Source organism: Natator depressus, chromosome 5 (genome assembly GCF_965152275.1).
Source record: "Natator depressus isolate rNatDep1 chromosome 5, rNatDep2.hap1, whole genome shotgun sequence".
Taxonomy (NCBI): Eukaryota; Metazoa; Chordata; order Testudines; family Cheloniidae; genus Natator; species Natator depressus.
The window spans coordinates 76525573-76547927 of record NC_134238.1 but is presented as its reverse complement, the minus strand read 5'-3'; the positions used below and the strand labels follow the sequence as shown (position 1 = coordinate 76547927).

Genomic DNA, 22355 nt, shown 5'->3' with positions numbered 1-22355 from the left:
GGTGAGGCGGGTAAGGAATTAACAAAGACTCATGCAGACTTGCTTTGCTGCAGGGCAGCTCAGAGTTACTCTCCTGTCAGATATTCCCTAGGGAAAAGTCAGAAGAAATGGTCTGTTTCTGAGCACTCCTTGTGTGAATTCCACAGAGATACAATGAATATTAATAAAAACATTTTTAAAACCATCAGATAAAAACTAAAGTGTGTATGTACTCCACACTAATGTACAGCACGAAAACAGAAAAATGTTCTTTCCACAGGACTCAAAGAAATGTGTTTTGCTCTCCAGAGAAGTCCCTGTTAATCAATACTTGCATGTCCAAAACAACAGGAGTCAATGATCTGACAGTTTTTAGCAACAGATTACTGACACAGTTTTGAATGTTTCTTGGATGAAATCACTAACATTAGCACTTTTACGGTAATCAATTGGTGTCAGCAGAATTCTGGAGATCTATGCTGCAGACTCTAACATCATAGAAGTAATCAATTAAGGCAGTCAGTTGAAAAAAAAATGATGCAAAGAGCAGAGTTGTCAATGGCAAAATAATTTCATTTTAGTGGTTTCAAAGATGAGCACAAAATATGCCATTTACTTATTTCATTAAGTGGCTGAATTGTTCTAAATAAGTTAAAAGATCCAATTTCTGGAACAATTTCCATAATGACTATATCCAGAATCTATTAAGTGATTAATTCCATATAAACTCTGCACTACAGTGGGTTAATAAAACCTCAGTTTTATGCGATGCAAATAGGGGGTATTGCAGCATAAAAAGTTACTGCAAGGGGAAGCCTGGTACTAATATGCTAGTGAATATATGGTTCACTCAAAAAATCCCAAACCTTTATATTGTTAATATTGACTTTAACAAAGATTTTTGCCTTACATTATGTACCAACACATACAGTTTCAGTCTTTGGAAATTTTTATTTTCTACATCTCAGACTTCAGCAGTTGTTCTGCTTGGGTGGCAAGAGACAATATCACTGATTCATTTTTACAGTTTGCAACTGAAGATGACAAACCACGGACAGAAAAAGGGTTCTTATTTACACATGAGCAAGACTTAAGCAACAAAGTAATTGAAAATGCTGAGCAGAGTTACCAAAGCTGTCCATACCAGTTTTTAATAATACCACACAAAATAGCTTCTTTTTTCTCCATGCTCTTTTTGTTTGGCTATCACCAGCATGAGAGCCTCTACCATGTTACATGCCACAGAAAGTTACCTGACACAATCTACAGTGCATTCTTTGCCTTCCAAAAGCAAACCATCAGAATCTATTAAAATTACTTCATGCTGATAGCACCAGAGACATGACAAATCACAGGCCAAGAGTCAGATACCAAAGAATGTGTCTCAGGGCTTTAGGGCTAGGCCCATTTGCAAGCAAATGATATTGTGTGGAGCTGGCATGCTCAGTGCATGACAAACTGATGCAATTTCAGTACTGTCGGAGAAGCTGGGCGATATTTCTCTGATGCTGGCTATGGTTAGTTTACAGAATTGTGCAGAGTTCCCAGATTTGAATCACTTGGGGCCTGAAAGGGCTTCACTTGACAAGCCACAAATAATTACACTACACTCTTTCCATTGTACTCTATTATTCTGCGCCTCTTATCTCTAGGCTTCAAACACTCGTGAACAAGCAAGGTCACTTCTATTTTGACCACAATGCAACAAAACATTGTTCTTTTGTGATATGATAAATAAAACACTGTCCTGCAGACTAAACATTTTTATCAGGTCCATTTCCACTTTTATAAGCAAAAACAATGTTGGGAGCTTGTTAGAAGAGTTGTGGTTGGAAATAACCATGCAGGAAAGTCCATGAGCTCTTCACTTAAGGGTGTGATACAGCTATCTAGTTATTGTAAAAACTCATTTGAGAAATGGGCCATTAAGTTCTTAGCCCCTAAAAGATAATGGTTACATCTGTCATTACTTCCCCCCTTCAAATGAACAAGTTTTGGCAATTCAGTGTGCAACTATCAGAAAATAGTTTTGAATCTGCTGCATGTTGTTGGTAGCCTTCTTAGACTCAAGGTATTCTTCACAATCAAAGCCACTGTATATTTTATGAAGCATTATAAAATCTACTACTCCAACCTTGAAGCAGCTCAGGAGAGTGTTTTGCTCTGGTACATGTTATGTTGATCATTACCAAGTATTTAAAAAACTGGAAACCAATTAAACTAAAAATGTCATTTATTTGGATGGAAAAAGAAAGAGCATAAGAATAAGGGTAGCTCTTGCAGGTTTACCCATGTGACTAACTTACAGAAGACGAACGTTTGGCTTTGAGCTACACTGTATTAATTGACATCAAACTCAAAGGCTCCTATCAAAATTCCTTACCCTCTATCAAGAAAACAGCAAGCTACCTTAATTTGGTTCTACACATATTTAGCTCCAGCCCATCGGAAGAGGGAGACACAATTCCTTTAATAACACCTAATAAAAACCAAGGAAACTCAAGGAAGTAAATTTTTACCAATTAATAAAGAGACCTCACATGGCCATTCCTTTCTAGCAGTTAAAACTATATTTAGAATGTTATTAATGTTGAAATTAGGAACTTAACTTTACCATTAAATAATATTATCCCAAAATAAAGGGGTAACAGAAATGGTAAGGGAAAACAATCTCTTTTAAAATCCAGATTAACAATGATCAGAAGTATCCTCCATATTTATCTTCCATAAATACATATCATAGCAAGCTGGTACCAAGAGGAAAGAAAAATATAGTTGTCTTACTACTATACAATATATTCCCCACATGTCCGAGTAATCCCAGCATGAAGACTGTTTTATCTTCTAAAATAAACAAACAACTATTACTCTGGAAATGGCCAGCCTTGTTTTACACACCTACATGGACCCACACACTTCACTCCAGCCCCTTTGAAGCTTGAAATATAATATTTCCATAATAAACTCTCCCAGCACACTTTGTATGGTGACCTACACAGAATTATGTGGACTTTGTAAATATATAACGTAAGAAAATGATCTAATTGTGGTCATGAAAGCATTCTGAAATAATATTGTAATTCAGTGTTCTGAAATAAGAAATTTGAAACAACTTCCACCATGAAATGACTGCCTTGTTAAGTCACAGGTGTTTATGCAACAGATAAATGTAAAAATCCACTATTAGGAATCATCCATTTCATGCATATTTAAAAGCCACAGAAGAACTATGTGATCAAAATAGGTAGCAACACATAAAAGCTTCTTTACGTACTGGAGGCTGTCATGTGAACACAAAACTGCTTCAAGAAATCTTCTGTCTAACACTTCAATAATGAAGTCAATTTAATGTTACCATAAAAATAAGTGTTCCTCCAGAAATCTAAGTTCACAGTCCAGAGTTTACATAGGAATGATAAAATATTTTTAAGATGTATCGATGATCAATGAAGAGAACAAGAAGGCTGAATATAAAATAAACCAGGAATGCACATATAAACCAGCAAAGATTATTGAAGTGTCAGATCTTTTTATATTTTTAAAATTCTATTTTTAGTATCACTTGGTTTGGAATTCTTTTTGTTAAAAGGATATTTTTGACCTGACCATTTTTGGCTCTTGTTATTTAATCATAGCATATTAGGGCTTTTTCCTCACTCTTTTGAAAATTCTGCAGCTATACCTAATTTCTTCAACCACTGTTGTATCATTGAAATGCACACCGAAACTCTTTTAATGTTTTCCTTCCTGCTTACCCACAGGTAATTTGTCAAAACTGAGTGATATGACATCAGCAAATTTAAAAATATATATTCCAAAGAAGAAAAACTGCCTAGAAGGGAATATCTGTGCCACTTTTATTTAGTTCTTTAGACTGGGCACAAATGGCAAATGCAAAGCAGTAGAAAAACTAAGAAGTCATTTTAGTCTTGCGATGTATGATGTTTGGAGCGAGAGGCAATTAATTCATTTTGCTGGAAAACCTGGCTTTGCAGGAAGATTATTGAAAGTCTGGGCCATAGACATCAGTGATGTTTGAACAAAAATACTGAAAACCTGCATGGAAGATCTGACATAGACAAAGATTTGAGACCTCTAAAACTACTGAAGAATAGATCAAGAAAGAAGATGGGGATATTCGAATCCACAGGAATACTGCTGAGCCATGAGAGACTTGGGAGAGGAAGTAAACATCAAAATATTTTGTCTGGATGCTTTGACACTCAAGCAAGAAGATAAATTGAGAGGAAAAATATTATGGGGGTTAGGGAAACATCTCATTCCTCTTTTCTGTTTAATTCCACAATAACTTGGCCTACGACAAATTTACTTTACTTTGGTCTTTATGAGATGAGTTTGTTTACAACTTGTAAGCAACTGCAATATTTTTGGAAAACTGAATGACATTACAATACAGCTATTAATCTATTAACCTAAAATCTAAATAAAATTAGCATGTCCATTCTTCTTCCCACCTCAAAAGCATCAAGAGAGTCAAGTCAGATTGCAGCAATCACCATAGCTTGGCTTCAGGAGTGGCCAGGCATGCTTCTTCCAGCTCCCGGAGAGATTCTGATGTCAGAAAAGGGGGGTGGGGGGGGAGGGAGGAAAAAAAACAATAAAAAACAACAGAGATCTGTGGAAGACCAGGAGTAAAGCCAGTCAGCTGAAATGCATCTGATCACATTTCATAAAAGCAGCTTCTCTGTAATCAATAAATACTCACTGCCACCCAATTGATTGTTTTACCACATAATCAAGATTCTTAATTTGTGCTTATATACAAGATCATGGGGGAAGCTTTAAATTTCATTATTCTCCAAACTGAATATACTGCAGTGTATGAATATTTTCTGCACAGGTTTAAAAACTGAATCCCTTTAAAGAGTGAATCAATTAGACTGAGACAAAACAGAAAAAATAGAATAATTAATTTAATTTTTACACAACTTTCATGCTACTTTGATGGGAGAAAAAAAATCATCTACAGTCAAGTTCCATACCATCTTCACCTCTACAATAAGTCAAAGCAAAGCATGTTAGGTCAGTCTCCTGATATAGCAGGAGCTACCACATGGGAAGTGATATTTACAAACATTAACTAATCTTCACAACATCCATGGTGAGGAAGACAAGTATCAACCCCAGCAACAGATGATATATTTTAAGAGCGATCTTTAGAACTCTTATGCCAAGGAAAAGGAGACTTACATGATTCTCATCTAGAGGCCCCTGTCTTAAGTGGGACTTGTCGGTAGTACTGTTATACAAATAAATAATAATATCTGAAAACATACAGTGCGTCTATGACAGAGTTCTGGTGTCACTTCTCATTCAGTACCTATTCCAAAGTAGACTAGTGATGACTATCGCATTGAAAGTCTTTTCCATTTACAAGTCTCGAGTGGTTAAAGTTGATTGAAATAGGAGGGGGAGTGCTCATTCCACCAGCAAATCGGGTTCAGTGCAGACTACTACGAAAAGTTCAAAGCTCAATTAACATCATCTGTTCTTAGGACTAATAAGCTTAGCTGGCAAGCAGGACTCTGTTTTTTATGTCAGTCATAATTTTAAAAAAAATGGATCATTTGTTTCTCTTCCGGTTGTATTTGTAAGGGTATGTCTACTCTAAAAAAACCCTACAGCAGCACAGCTGTGCCACTGTAGCACTTCAGTGTAGACACTACCTAAGCCCATGAGATGGGTTCTCCCATCGACACAGGTAAACCACCTCCCCAAGAGGCAGTAGCTAGGTCAATGGAAGAATTCTTCCATTGACCTAGCACTGTCTACATTGGGAGTTAGGTCAGCTTAACTATGCTGCTCAGGGGTATAGATTTTTGACACTTTTGAACGATGCAGTTAAGCAGACTTAATTTTCTAGTGTAGACCAGGCCTAAGACTGGTATTTTCTCAGTTCTTTTGGGGAAGTAAAGTCCTTAACTGGCTGTTTACTAGCATCTGTGTGAAGAAGCCAGTCATTTTACTCTTGTATTTCTACTTGATGCTGTGTGGACAAAACATGCTGACACAAGTATCTCAGTCTGAACACATTCTGCCAAAATAGTTTTTTGATGGCACCATGCCAACAGTACTTTTACCAGTTCATACTACAAATACAGATAAAGCCTACAACACAACATGGATTTATGTATTTTTGCTGTCATGCACGCTGAATAGCTCTATTGTTTAATTCTCTGAGCATATCATTTTTTCTCCAAAATACCAACTAGCTATTTCTGAAGAATATTCCTCAGGTTCTACAATTAACAATTGTGATCCATTGTCAGAACATCTGGAATTCAGGGCCTTCCAAACTATGACTTTGCAGAGATGCTGGAACTAGGGGTGCTGCTGCACCCCTTGGCTTGAAGTGGTTTCCACTGTATACAGGGTTTACAGTTTGGTTCAATGACTCTCAGCACCCTCACTGTAAAAATTGTTCCAGCACTGCACTTGATACAGTTAGTCATAGTCTGCTGCTTGTGTATACCTGTTCTGAAATCTCCAAGAACTCACAGTAGTAATCAATTCACAGTGGTTTCCTAAACAAATTCAAACAGAACACCCTCCTAGCTTTTTCACTACAATTTCATGGCATTGCATCAGCTTTGTTTATAAGCCTTTCACAAGTGATTACAGATATCCCAGTGAGCTAATGTCTATTATTTGAGCACTCATCCCAGGTCAGAAAAAAATCTCTCTTGGTCTTTAACTGATTGCTATGTATACATAGATAATATCTTCAAACAGATTTTGTATTGTTTTTGCTTTCATTTCCCCACGTTCAGTGATGGCGGTCTTCGGCAAATTTTCCATAGCATTCTTTAAGGTCCCTTGCCCAAATTAAAATGTTATCTATTCTATCTTTAACAGACTAGCTGATCATAATGATCCCTTTTGGCCTTAAAATCTATGAACAAAGATGAGGGAAAACTGACTAAGCAGAAGAAAGAGTTTAACTAGCTATACTGAAACTGCTGCCAAGTATCCAAAGTAAAAAAAAACAGAGGAGGAAAGAGAGAAAATATTATTTTTGTATAAATACCCACGCACACACACATTTTCTGAAATCTCTTTCAGTCACTCATCTTTGGTATAAACTGTCTCTAAGTCAGTTATATACAGATCAACTGATTCATATTGTCTTTAGAAATTAGAAAGTAAACAATTGCGTTTCGTAAATAGTATTCTTCTGGTGTTACATTACTTTGACATTGATGTGCCAAATCCTGTTTATCTTCTTCCTCTTCCCAAATATAATGTACCTACAGTGCTGTTGGGACTGCCAGATGGAGAAATTGTACTCTATGACATTCAGATGCTTTCTTTGCAGCTGTGCCTATGAGAAAAAAATGCCCAACTGTTGTTTAAGATGGACTCCATATTTGTGTCATTTTCTTGAAAATCCAATGGAATTGGCGCAAGTAACTTCTCCATTGCTGATTCACTATAACTTGTAACACAATGTCATATTTAGGGAGCTCTCAGAAGATAGGCTGGTGGAGAAGAAGTCCCAGCACTTATTAATTTAATGAACACTCAAGTCAGACTCAGTCTGCTCAGGCTTATGGCAATATTTTGTTCACACAGCTCAGAGGCTCAATACAAGTGTTAGAATGCTACTTTTACATAAACTAATTAGTATAATCACTCCCACAGAAATCACCTATGCTTACAAAACCACTAGAGCCTTCCATGTTTGAAAAAAATACAGAGGATACAATCATGTAAGCAAGTATTTGCTAGCTTGGCTTCTCTATAGTCAGTCTTAATGCAGAGGAATGTTCAGGTCTTCGCTTCTTTGATTCTCATTCAGTCTTTTAAATGAAGGAGTAAGAGCACAGATACACAATCTAAAGCATATTTATCACGGTAGTAATTTCAAAAATGTTAGAGTAAAGCTCAGCCAACTCATCAATAATTTTATAGGCAAGATAAAGGCTCCGGACTTCTTTTTAAACCATCACAATATTTGAAGGCATTATATATTCATATCTATCTTGTTTCCAGAAAATCTGTTACTTAAAAGGAATTTGGGGAATAGTGTTAAAAAAGTTAATTAAAAACACTGTAAGCATATATGTCAGTCAAACATGACCTCTCTGCTCTACAATGTGTTTAAATGGATGTCATCTTGACCTGCAACATACCAATGTAAAATTTTTTGGTCAATATAAATCAAATGAGCACTAATTTATTCAGCAGGTTTCCCAGTATCTGAATCAACATTAGAAATCTAACTAGTATTTGTTATTCTATTATTGACAAAGGAAGCATATTTAAATGATAACAAGTACTCATGGGCGTCATTTTGAAGTTAAATTGTTCCCTAAGGATATCCTCAGTAAACATCTACATTTAAAGGTCATTCACTGCCAAATTATGAACAACTGTTGCATTTATTAGCACAGGCTCAATAGTTTGGAAGCTACAGTCATCAATTCAAACTGACAATGAAGTTTAATTGTCCTCTAGTATTAAATGAGGAACTCAGACATTTTCCATAAGTTTTTTCACCATCTGGGGTAGATTTTCAATTTACTGAAGTATTATGGAAAGATGGCCCCCTGACAAAATTGGGACACATCAAAGCCATTGCTTAATTATAATTTTTTTGAGAATTGTTTTAAAAGATACATCAGAGAGAACAGGTCATATGTTTCAAGAGCTAAATTTTAGTTTGTGGAGTTGGAAGGGGGGTGGATTCTCCCAGTATTCTTGTTGACAGATGTGAGGGGATTCTAAAATTATAAGTGCTGTATTATAGCCTCTGCCTTCATTGTCCTTTCCCAATCGCCTTACTTTCCCTGCATCAAGCTTTTCAACATCATTCCTGCAAGTTCTTCTTCATCCCTCCCTTCTCAGTTTCCTCTCTCAGACTGGGAAAGAGTGAAAAGGAGAGGAAGTTTTTAGCTTCTGTGGTGATTTAGTTCTGTCCCTGCCCTCCAAGGTTACTTTATGCCTCCGTAGCCTACTGGCACCACACAGATCATTGTCTACGTCTTCCTTCTATTGTTGACAGATTCAGAGAATAGTAGCAAAGGAAGGAGATGGAAACACTGAGCAGTAGCTGCTGGCCAAGGAGACAGAAAGCAGCCCTGAAGGGAGAAAACAGAGCTCACACAGCTAAGGTCAAGAGCTCTTCCCACCTCTCTCCTTCCCAACCAATGAGAACAAACTGTGGAGGGATTAAGAAAAGAGGGATTGGGGTTATTCTCCGCAAATGCCAAAAGACAACCTCCCCTCTGAAAGAGGGAGAATTGGGAGGAAGGGGAAAGAGTGCAGTTTGCTGTGTGCTCTATATTGTGAGCCGTATGGAGCTGGAGGAGGGTGGGTCTTACATTCCTCCCTTCCTCTCACTTCACATCAGTGATCAACCAATATCACTGTTCACTAGCATCTTTTCTGATGCCATCAAGACTGTCACCACCATTGCACTTCTCAAAATTTTTTTTCTCAATCTAGTTTCCTCACAGCAGCTAGAAATCTGCCCTTTCTCCACAGAACCTCCTCAAAAAGGTCCGGCCTGCCTTCCATGCCACACTAACTTCATGGTTCTCACACTGGTTTTCCCTTTTTCTGATCCACACTATAGCCTTCTTCTCCTTCGCCCAGGTGTTGAAGGTTTCACTATTGGTCACATCTCTTTCAACTGCCTGACACAGTTCACTGGAGTTATGAGACTCCTTCTCTTTTGATTGGGCTCCTATCAATCCAAAAGTTATTGTTTACAGGGAAGGGGGAGAGTCTGGTAATGAGTAGTCCCATAACAAGAGATTTCACCGTTATGTTTTGTATCTTAGATTTTTAATGAAAAAATTAACACAGGAATTTACTTAAGACTGGCAACACAAGAGGAATAAAACAGAAGTAAAACTTCCAGCACCTTGTCCACTTTCACACTAATAAACACAGTACATCCAGATCAGTTGCGGCATCAGCTGATAGCACAGCAAAGGAGATATTAATTTTGACATAATCTAGGGTCCTATCCCTTATTATATCTATCCAATCCCAAACTAACCAAACTTGTATTTTGCAACTGCAGCTGTTTTTAGTACCAGGAACACACTTACGAGGCATATTGGGATGCAGCAGGAGGATCCTGATTCTCAGGCTCTGATGGAAGAGCTGGCACAGTTTCCTCTTTCTTTTGCAGTCTGAAGATGTGGTTTAGTTTTGGATCCACCACCTGAGAAATAATTCTGTCCACTCCAGCTTCCAGCATCCCTGACTGAATCACACTCTGTCTCAGATCATTTCATAACTGGTTTTTGTTCATTGTTGGGTTCCACTCCTGTTTGTCCAGATGGGTCCCTTGAACATCTCCTTTCCAAACTTAACCTTGGTTGTGACACCCAAATCTCTATCCCTCTTCACTATTTTAGTCCATTTCTCATTTTCCACCTGCTTCAACCTCATCAACTCCTGACTCTGCCATAACTTTTTCCAACTCAGCATATTCAGCTATCTTGTAATTGGTAAAAAGCCACTTCACCCCAAATTCCAGCATCTCTATCCCATTCAGTATCCCAAATTTCATATTGGTCCCTTTTATAACCTACAGATTCAATGTGACCCTTGATTCTCATGTAATAGAACCATAAAACCATAGGGTCAGATGGGACTGCAAGATTTAACCCCCTGCCAAAATGCAGGATTTGTTGTGTCTAAACCATTCAGCACAGATGCCTATCCAGTCTCCTTTTGAAAACCTCCAGTGAAGGAGTTTCCACAACCTCCTTAGACAGTCTGTTCCATTGTCCTACTGTTCCTAAAGTTCGGAAAATTTTCCTGAGATTTAACCTAAATCTATTATGCTGTAGTTTGAACCCACTGCCTGTTGTCCTGCCCTTTGTGGAGAGAGAGAACAACTTTTCTCCATCTTTTTATGACAGCCTTTCAAGTATTTGAAGACCGCGGTCACGTCTACCCATCCTCCCCTCTTCCCCCCCCCCCGCATCTCCTCTTTTCCAAATTCAACATACCAGTTCCTTCAGCCTTTGCTCATATGATTTGCATTCCATCCCTCTGATCATCTTTGTCATTCACTTCTGGATCCTTTCCAGTCTCTCTACATCCTTTCTATACATTGGTGGCCAAAACTGGACACAGTACTCCAGCTGAGGCCTAACCCGCCCTGAGTAGAGTCTTCCCATGACTTGCATGCTATGCCTTTGTTAAGGCTACCTAAAATTGCATTTGCCTTTTTTTTTTTTTTTTTTTTGGAAATAAGATCCAAAAGAATGGAAGCAGACATGACTTGGCCACTGACACTTTTATATTCAGCAGTTCAGCAAACTGTGGCTTCCTGGATCAATGATCCTATTCATGTTGCTTGACTTTTAAATAAACTTCTGTAGTAACTGATTATCACCTGTCATTGCAGAAAGTGAAATTGTTTCCTATGGGACATCCCTCCTCTTCAGGATCCATTATTCTGTCTATTAAAGAAAAGCGCTTTCTGTTGCACCTTGTAGCCATGATATCTATCACTGTCTACTAATCTATAAGATTTCCAGACAATTCTGCCACTCCCCATTGTCACACCAACCACTACTTAGCCACTGGCCCCATTCCTGAAGCTTCCAGCTATACATGGCTATATACAGGGTCATGTAGTCATATCAGCGGGAAAATCTCTCATACTGTTAAGCTTTAGGGAGACTCATCCATTCTGGACCACTCTTTGATGAACCATGGATAAAGAATTGGCTCCATCACGCAAAAACATAAGGCAAACAGACATACCGCATGTCCCACCAATAAGGCTAGATTTAAGTTTGTTTTCTCTTACAGGTTTTTTTTTTTTAAACCAGCGATCAAAATGATTTTGGTGTCTAAGCATCTGGTTGGATCTCTGAGGAACCTAATGGATTGGTGAAAATGGATACAGCACTGTGTTGCCAACTACAACAGAGCAAGAACCAGTTGTGCACTTTGTGAACAGTTAGCCAGGAGGCGAGGAAATGTGAAGGGAAACCCAACAATTTATTACAAACAGAAGTGTAGATTATATTACTACTACTTTGTACTTTCTTATATAGCATCTCCCATCCAAGAATTCCAATATGTTTTACAGGTTGTATTAAGCCGTAGAACACCTCAGTTGGGTAGAGAACTATTGTTATTCCTGATGGGGAAAGAGACACAGATGACAGATGCCAGGTCACATATGTCAAATGCTCTGAAACTGAACTTTGTACAAAGAAGTAATAAATTCTATCCTTTGCTAAAAATGCTTCTCAATGGGTAAAAATGTATGCAAATTCTTAAGGATTCTTATACCACTGCTACTGAAACAGAGCCTGACTTTCAACTGAGCGCTCAAAAACTAGGGCCAAATCAAGGTAACCTGGATCCCTAAGCACACTATATATCTCAACGCTATATTTTGCTTAAACTCTCCCCTCCCTCCTAGGTGTAGCAATAGGGACTCTCTTCTCTTGGGAGCAACAGGGATAGCAGTTGGGATTCCCTCTTTCCCATGGAGAATGGGGTGGGGTAGGCCAGTACTTACCCCAGCAGGCAGAGTGTATCTGCTTGTGTGGGCGGGCAAGGCCTGCTGCACTCTTCTCCTCCTGCCATACACAGAGACCTCTGTTGGAATGGTTTTGGCTTTCCTTCCCACCCCCAGAACAGTAGGTCCTGACGTTATCATCGCATTGAGATCCATACGGCAGTTCGCCCCTCGCTCTCAAAATTACTCCCTGGGGCTGGGATCCACTACCCAAAGTTTAACAAACAATGATCGCACATACAGAAACAACTTTGTTGTTAGAAGGAATTTGAACCTGGGACCTTAAAACACCAAGTTATAATTTCCTGGCTTTGAGACATTTTGTTGTGGAGTTCTGTTTTGTTTTCTTTTGTAACTGTAACAGTCTAGTACTTTTTGCTAATGTATAAATTTCTTTAAGAATGTTCATTGTCCAAAATTAACTGTCTTAAAATGAATCCAAAGAGAAGAGAGTCTTCCTCCCAATCTAAGATTCCTGGTAGGGCTGCAGGAGTCAAGTCATTAACTTAAAGGCCAAAATAATTAATATTTCTCCCCACATCCATCTGTTTTCAGGTGAATGAAAGAACACTGAAGAAACAGAATAAGCAGGAAACATAGCTGCTAAGTTTTGTGCAGCTCCATGTGTGGCATTTACACAAATTATTTAATATGCTAGTTTGCATAGTTGTAAAGATGTAAATAATTTGTAGATAACAACAAATTCTGGCTTTAGTGCTCATGCAACCTTGGAAAATGAAGCCTCCTGTTTATCTCCAGTCAGCATCAGGGCAAGCTCCCCACACAACACACTGCCCTGGCAGTATGCCTGATCTTGTGTGGGTTGGGGGAGGGGAAGTAGAACTTCACCTACAGGTAACAGGGATAGTTTAGTCTCCATGGCCTATGAAGTTCATGGCCTCTCTAATAAGTCTACCAGTTAGTGCAAAGTCTGGTGATTTTTGGAGGTGAATCAAAGATAATAAAGGGGCCACCAACACCCATTAGATGGGAAAAACTTTTAAACCCCATTGCGTTGAGCTGGATTCCTACTGGTGAATGACAGGCAAAATGCAATGAAGTTCATTACCTATGTCCTCAGACAGCCAGTGCCTTAGTAAGTGCTAATTTTATACTTTTAAGATTGAGGTTTGTTTTCTAGAAAGATAAGTCATTATAATAAGTTCTGACTTTTTTGGAGCTTACACAAGATAGGGTCTTCCAGTCTCTGCATATGCAAGAACATCTCTGCACACTGCTCTCAGATATTATAGGATTTGTTTGAAGAAGACTATCTCATGTTGTTACTAAAAATACATCATCATTAGAGTTGCAGATTTGCCACAACATTTTTTTTTAAACCAAAAACCATGGAACAGTCACAGCTTACTAAATTACTATGACATCTCTGCGATTTTTGATAGAAAATGCCTTCCCTGTCGCCTGACTGAGGCGGCACTGACCACCCTCAGCAGTACCTCTGCCCCAGCACAACAACCTGAAGACCAATCCGGTGAGGAGGGCCTGGGGAGAGAGCCCATCCCACACTCACTCCTGGTAGCAGTGGCTCCTGCAGCGCCTGTTCCATGGGGCTAAGCTGGGGTCAGGCCCAGTGTCCCACTTTGGGCATTGTGACCTAGTGCATAGGGTCACAGCGCCACTCAGGTTTGATTCCCCCCATGCTCCTGTCATGACAGAGGGGCAGGTGAGCCAAGCTAGTGGCACTGCTACTCCATGCACCAGGTTGCAATGCCTGCCTTGCGGCACAGCGTCCAGACCTATGGGACAGAGCTGCAGGAACCTCTGCTGCAGGATGAGACACAGACAAAACAGGAAAATCATGCTGTGACATTTTCCCACTGTGACAAACCTGCAGCCATAATCATCATCATCATCATGGCAAATCCCAAAGGAAAGACACAGCCTCCTTGCAGATCGAGCATCACCCGGATCGGTATCTAGCTACAACAATAAAACAAATACTAACATAATGTCCAAATTCATCTCTACATGTTTTGCAACATAAAATCATTTCAACAATTATATAAAGCTACTGTGAGGCTAATCAGCCAGAGACGAATTCATAACACAGAACTCTACCACTTCATCTACAGAAGGTGTGTTGTTATCCTCAATAAGCAGCCCAGAGAGTGCGAGACAACACACATTTCACCACTGGTTATCCAACTATTTTTGTCAATTAGCACTAGAATGATGGGTGCCAGGATTCATTGGTTCTATTCCTGGTTCTAAGAGCAGAGTATGTTCTAGTGGTTAGAGACAACGTAGCGAAGTGTAACACTACTCCTGTCTGGGTCACCTGTTGGGACTGAACCTGGGATCTCTGGATCGAAAAGCATGGACTTCTATCATGTGATCTGGTATTATACCAATTATCATGCAAGTATTAGTAGACTCAAACCTCTGTATATGGTCTAGCCACGCAGGGGCACAAATTCATACTGTGTTGATATGGGTTAAATAAGCATATAATTTGGCCCAGTTCATCTGAAAGCCAGTGTTGAAAATAGATGAGACTTATTTTCCCCCCAGCTATGCTTCCAGTGACCTTGTGCAATTTTTCAGTTACCTTAGCTGTAAAATGAGCAAAGATGCTTGGCACCCCTAAGGTAGGTGTATGAGACCTTCATTAATAATCGGTGTGAGGTGCACAGAAATACTAAGAACAGTGAGCAAAATTGTTGAGATTTGAACCCAAGGTGGCTTGGTTTGTAGCTCAGGGTGCTTACCCCTAATCTACAGAGTACTACTTGGAGGAATCTATCTCTATTTTACCAGTTGTGTAGGAATGAGAGACAAGCCTACAGCACGTGCCACCAACACACAAAATACATGACATTTAGCAGGCCCAAGGAAGATGAGAATATAGATTCTCTGACAAAAGTGAGAAAATCAACGGTAATCTTGTAACAGACAATGGAAGTCTAAACATTGCAAAATGAGGTGGCATTATTGGGAAATAAATCATTAGGAGTCCAAGAGCTGAAACTAATTGGCATAATAATCATGATGATGATGATGCTGCTGCCAGCCTCCATCAGCCACTTGTTAAATTTTCAAACAAGCACTTTTGTGCTATTCCATCTTGCCCCTTATGCTTGGTAGGAGCTCTCCATAAACATCCACAAAGCGACCTCATTATCCTCTTTCAAATCCCTAATTAAATTTTTTTTTCCCACAATGCCTACAAGAAACTTGACAGTGGATGGGCCTCTGGTGTACTGAGATCATACATAAGAACATAAGAATGGCCATACCAGGTCAGACCAAAGGTTTATCTAGTCCAGTATCCTGTCTTCTGACAGTGGCCAATGCCAGGTGCCCCAGAGAAAATGAACAGAACAGGTAATCATCAAGTGATCCATCCCCTGTCGCTCATTCCCAGCTTCTGGCAAAGAGAGGCTAGGGACACCATCCCTGCCCATCCTGGCTAACAGCCATTGATGGACCATAGCCTAGCGTGTTGTCCAATACTGCCACACTGTTTCTTTTTTATTCCCCCATCTGTCCGGATCCATCTGTTGTCACTTGTCTTATACTTAGATTGTAAGCTATTTAGGGCAGGGACCATCTTTTTGTTCTGTGTTTGTACAACACCTACTGCATCGGGGTCCTGGTCCCCACTTAGTGCTCATAGGTGCTACTGTATTACAATTAATGAATAAATAACAGTCACAATAAAACGGAGCAGATTGCAGTTGTCTGCACTGTTGGTAAGGTGGGGCATGAAGACAGGCTCCAGCCTACCATGCTCCATCTCCTCTTATCCAACAGGTCTCAGCAAGCCACTGACCTGAGCAGCCACACCGCACGTGGATGTCAAATGGCACCAGGGTGCAGTGCCCTGCCTCACTCCAAGGGGCCAGCCCTACGCGTCTATGAAGAGAGCCAGCATATGGAAAGGACAGCTACGAGCTGCCTGGCCACGGGCCTCCTGGTGAGTGGGTGCCAGCCATGCACTGGCTGTCTACGCCCCCATCGGCGATGCCAGCCAGCTCCCTGGCTGCACGTCCTCCAGCAGCCCAGGGTCCCAGCGCGGGGAGGCGGAGACCCGCCACCCGTGGAGATGGGGCCCCCGGCCCCTTCAGGACCGCCTCGGGGTGACGGTGCAGGGCACCAGCCGCACGCAGCCCGCCCCACCAAGCTGCAGAGCCCGCGGCCCCGGGCCTCCGCTCGGCCCCGCGCCAGCCCCTCACCGTGTACCCTCGCTCCAGCTCGCTCTCCTCGTAGCGGAAGGACGGGATGTACAGCTCCATGGCGCGCGCGGGCCGGGCCAGCGGCGGGGGCCGGGCACCGCAGCGCTCCAGGGCAGCAGCAGCTCCCCGGGACCGAGCCAGCTGCGAGCGCGTCACGTGACGCGCGGGGAGCCCACATGACGCCAGTACGCGGCGGGGGGCGGGCAAGGCCCCCAACGCAGCAGCCGGCCTGGGACCGAGGCGGCGCGGGGCCTCGGGCGCGCGAGGCAGGCAGCCCAGTGCAGCTCGCGAGCTGCCCAGCCAGGGAGCTGGGGCTGGAGCCTGCCCCGGGCTCACCCAGCCCGTGGCCGTCGCAGCCGGCGCGCTGCGATTGGCCCCTCGGCGTGCTCGTTCCCTGTCCGAAACTCTCCGCTCCGCCACAGGGGGTCCCGGCCGGGTAGCGGCGCGGCCCTCAGAGAAGGTGCCTGCCGGGCGGCCACAGCCGGCGGTATCCACCCTCGTGCCAGGCCATCAGCTCCCGCGGCTTCTCCTCTGTGTGCGCAAATGGGCGCGCTCGGCCTGTAGCTTCTCCAGCTGGGTCAGCATGGTGTGCTGGTTAAAAGCCTGTGGCTCACTCAGTTCTCCTCTTGCTGTCCTTAGGGTAAACATGATGATGCTTTTCCCTTAAATAGCTCAAGGGTTGTTTTTCCCCCCACTTATAGTTGCATTCTTGTTCCTTCTCCGTCCCCTCAACGCTCCTAGAGATCCTCTCCTTTGTAAACCAGCCACGGAAACAGCGTTGTTACCGCCTAACACTGAAATGTGCAAAAATGGTTTTTGGCAACTGCTGCCGTTGAAGTCACTGTTGTGCACTAGTGCTGATCAGCTGTTTCTGCTATTTGCTCTCAAATCCAGTGCTGGTTGGCATAATTGCTGTAGCTACTGGTTGTGATGTCGGTGTAGAGGAAACAAATCACTTTCTAAACAAACAATATTGTTTTATGCACCTGCTTTAGTAACAGCAAAGAAACCCAAACAAAAACAGCTGTAGCATAGTATCAAACCTATCCCCACAGAGGTTTTTTAATATCTACTTCAAATTAGTAGACATTAAATTCATCTTTAATGTCTCATTCTCACCGATACACTTTCATGTTGAGCAAATCCAGGCACAACTTGCAAGAGAAACAGTAAAGAGAAATACAGAAAGTCACAAGTAGGATGGACTAAGAAAAAAAAAAAACAAATTCAAGAGTTTCTGAGGAGGCATCAGTAACTATTTGATAAATAGAAGGTAGCAGATAATAGCTATTATCTCAGGCCAGAACAATACTCCTGTATCCTGTTAAATCTTTCACTAGTCATACTATCTCCTGACACCATTTTCAGTTTACTGTTGACTCTACATCAAGGTCACCCAGTATGGTTACCTAAGCATGAAAGGTGACAAGCAAATCAGTGAACAGTTGGAGTTTTAACACTCTATTCAAGAATCAAGCCAGGGTAACAGTTACAACCTTTAACTTTGAAATTGTTTACAATTCACATTCTGCTTTGAGTGGAAAAGGTCATTTTTGGCTGGATACGCTCTTGATAAATTTTTATTAATTATTTTTAACCATACAAGAGACAGCTTATTTTGGTTTATAAAGTGTGAGTATATTGGTTTCTAGGCCTAGGTACAAGAACTATAAAATCACATACTGTACACTGAACTAACATCAATTAACAATAAGGAATCTCTCCTCCACCTCTGTCTTCCATAGGAGAAAAAAAAAGTCATCTATTCAAACCATGGCTTCAGAAAATAGATAGGCCTTGCAACATGCAATGAAGATAATCATTTTTTTTAACTCTGTTGCACTAATCAGGAGGGAAGAAGGGAGCAAAGTCTCTTCAGAACACCCTTTTCACCAGTCCAACAAACCTAGAGAGCATCTGCCTGAACATTCTCGATCTTAGCTGCTGGTATAGAACTTTGAGTCCAGAAAAAATTGAGGCCAGGAGCTTTCCTGTTGACTTCAGTGAATGTCAGGATTTGTAGTCACTAAAATACACAAAACCAAAACAATTTAGTGCATTTCATTTGTAAACTGACACCAAGTGTCTGCTTTAACAGATCCATTAAATTATGATTGTTTTGTACAGATGAGGAAAAAGTGGATTGTGTTCTGAAACATTTTGAATAATCAATTCGCCTGTCTGATGAAACTTCCATTAAAATGTCAGTTTTGCTCTACTGAACAAAATACAAAGGAAGGAGCAGATGTTTATTTGTTTGAGAGATTAATTTCATACAAACAAAATTTAGCCCAAAAGCAAATATCTGAATTGATCACAAAGTAAATTTTGGAGGTAAGATCTAAGTGAAATATTAGATGCATTTGATGTATCCCCAGGCTGCTTTGTAACTAACAGTTTATATAGCACTTTTCTCTCCCTTATGCAAAGCTTACTAGCCCCAAACATCAGCCATCCATCTTGGGGCAATAGAAGACAACAACCACCCCACAACATCACAGAAATCATAGATGCAGATGACAGTCTATATTACCTTTCCTCTTTACAATTATGACAACTTAACAGACTTGAGTGTGCGCGCACACACACACACACACACTTACACTTTTGTTTCCAAGTTTCTCATTATTAAAGTGGTCAGTTTGGTCATTTTCCTCACTGTTCTCGTTTATCTTTGGAGTTTTCCTGTAATCGTTGTATTTATATAGCATGTTAACACTATGCCCCTGCAGGGCTCTGGTTTCTATATAATGAAATAAAAACAAAAACAACATTGTTGCAAAAAAACAAAAACAAAAAAAAACCCCACCAACCCCCCCCCCATTCAAACAAATCAAAGTAAATGATCTAAATATTCATACCACATCTATCCCCATATCTCAGTGCCAAGATTATCAAGTGTGAAGTTTCCTTAGTAAGATGATGTAGTGAGCCACTTCTTTATTTATCCCCTCTATCTTTCCCTTGTTGTGGAAAAGCTAACTGAAGTGTGTTTTACATTTTGCTTTGTCAGGAAAGATCTGTGGCCAAGAGAGTCAAAGACAAAACCAGAATAAAAACATTTAAATGTTACACATTAAATATCTACACAATATAACAATACACAGTAAGCACTCACCTGAAACGAGGGCTGGCAAATTCATTGGCCATTCCCCTCTGCACAATGGCAGTACCTGAGCTATGTACTGGACTGTAGACTAGAAGCTGTAATAGTGGTTATAGAGCAACTCTGGTGCTGCTCCATGATGGTGGAGATGCAGGCTGACAGAAATCCATTCCCATCCACAATGGGCTACCTGCTAGTGAGGTATTTGGGAGGATTTATATTGCAGGTAATTTCATCCAATTTTTTCCAGCCTCAGACATTAAACACACAGCAGTGGAAGAGGTAAGCTATGTAACAAATCTAAACTGTCCCCAAGTTTAGCACTGTAAGATACCTTAATGAGAATAATTTTTATGGTATTCAGGATTCTTCAGAAATGTTAAGCCCTGAGAGTCCTATAACCGACTTCTAAGTTTTATTCTGATCTCACATGATGTACACCAGAAATGATTTAATTGAAGTCAGTCAGAGTTATTACACCAGTGTGAAACTAGTGCAAGAGTTTTGTTGTGTGGCATTATTTATGGTTTGTCAGTCATTTATTGATAATTTAGAAGGGCTACCTTTCTTCTTCCTAAAAGCAACAGAAAGGCTATTTTTTCCTCCCAAGAGCAATACAGTTCACTAATGAGAAAAGAGTTTTTGAGACATTAATCCAGTTGAAAATTCGATGATATATAATCAAACAATAGGATGAAGGAAAATTATATAGTGAGCAGAATTTGAGCAAGAGGCATTAATATATTTTGTAATATTATTCAGTTTTCACAGTATATCATCATTAGCATGTGAAGCTTTAAAATTCTAATTTAATATAGAAATCAGGGTTTCTCTGCATGGCTGATAGACCTGAAATTGTCTTGGTTTACTACTAGCAACACGTTTGGGGAACAAGAAGCCAAAAGGACATAATTTATATGACCTGCACTACTAAAACTTACAGAATACAAATCATGGAGAGCCTGAAGTGAATGGAGATGCACTCTGGGATTCTTATTTCTTCACTTCAGAGAGTCTTCATTCAATGTAAGATCCTCATGAACCAAAAAGCATGGTAACATCTTCGATAATTTGAGCAGTGTATTAATCTTTGTGGCATTGGCCTGCACATCTGAAATTATCTATGTTTACTTTAGAAATGAGTACATTTCTAAATGTGGAGAAAGCACTATGCTAATGTTGGGTATGTTTCTTTACCCTTTCCTGTACCTCAGCTTATCTCTCTGCTATGGTACAGTCCAGAAATTTAGTCTTTTCAGGACTCTGTTATATATCTATATCTACAATACAGAGTTAAACCTCCGATAGAAGCAGAGCAACACAAAATCTCTACAGGAAAATATTTACTAAATAATTTGCATACATAATTTATTTATAACCCTTGAAACAATTGTGAATATTGTCAATAACTTGTTTACAGACAACACTTTTGGGGTTGAGGATGTTCTTCCAAGTTTTAATACTTGTTATTATCACAAGTTCAAATGCAAAAGCATAATTATGGGTGCACACATACATACAGCTCTCCTAGCGCTCTTCTCTGGGAGGGTTTACCCTTCTCAATTTCTGTGGAATGGTGTCCAAGTCCACGTCAGGGCATTCTAACTCATCAAAGTTGGTAAACAAATGATAGTGCCACAGCCTCCTACAAAACTTCCCTTGAGTCTTTGCAACAACAGTCTGCAATTTGCACAGCCCAGAGCAAATTCTAGTCATTCTCCTCTTCTCCACTGGGAGCCTGCAGTTTAATCCAACAAAACTGAAAGTCCCTGGAACACAATCATTACAGGAGACCCTTCTGATCCTTGAATTGCTGAATCCACCAATTTAGCAGACTCGCACTCTTATTATAAACTCCTTTGCCACCTCTTGAGTTCTCATTAGTTCCATTTTCTGGATTTGCACTGTCAAGCAACTTGCCTACAATGGAAGTTGCCTAAGTAGTTTCAAACAACCGATGAGCACACCTAGTGCCTGCCACACCCAATTTCTGGGTGATTCTAGCCTATCCAGTGGAGTCACCCTACCTGGTTGTGGTCAGTCTGCAGACAAAAAAAAAAAAAAAAAAAAAAAAGTACCCCAAAGCAAAAAAAGAGGAAATTGTGTATCCTCCACAGTTCCTTCCCTTATTTACACCACTAAATGTTGCAATGCAAACACATGGGTCAGATGTACAATAGCTTAATTTTGGCTATTCCTATATTAAAATATATAAGTCCCACTAGTGATTTTTAAAAGCAAAATTATTAAAAGGATGAAGGACTGATGGGACACCAAAATTTTTGAACCAGAAACAAGGTAACAGCTTTCCAGTGGTCATCTGTTGAGAATGAGCAGGCCCTTTTAAGAATTAGTTTCTACTCTTAATTAAAAATGGTATTGGGTAATTCAATAGTCAATGTTTTGCATTGGGTTCTGGATCAAAGCTGCTGATTTTAGCACAAAGATTTATTTCCCCCTTCTGTAGCTGCTAGCCCTACAAACTAGGCCTAGAATCTGAAAGTCAAGTATGAGCCTGCTAATTCAGAGCCTAACAAAGATTCTGCAAACT

General features: G+C 40.3%; 1 protein-coding gene across 2 annotated transcripts in view; it reads right to left on the bottom strand.

Moving 5' to 3' along the window:
- SNX24 (sorting nexin 24) overlaps nt 1-16855 on the bottom strand; it is a 137459-nt gene extending 120604 nt beyond the window's left edge. For both annotated transcript variants that reach the window (XM_074954027.1, XM_074954028.1), the window contains exon 1: nt 16699-16855. In XM_074954027.1, coding sequence (XP_074810128.1) covers nt 16699-16758 — 60 coding nt within the window. In that variant the 5' untranslated portion in view covers nt 16759-16855. The remainder of the gene's footprint in view (nt 1-16698) is intronic.
- Between the last annotated feature and the right edge of the window lie 5500 nt (nt 16856-22355).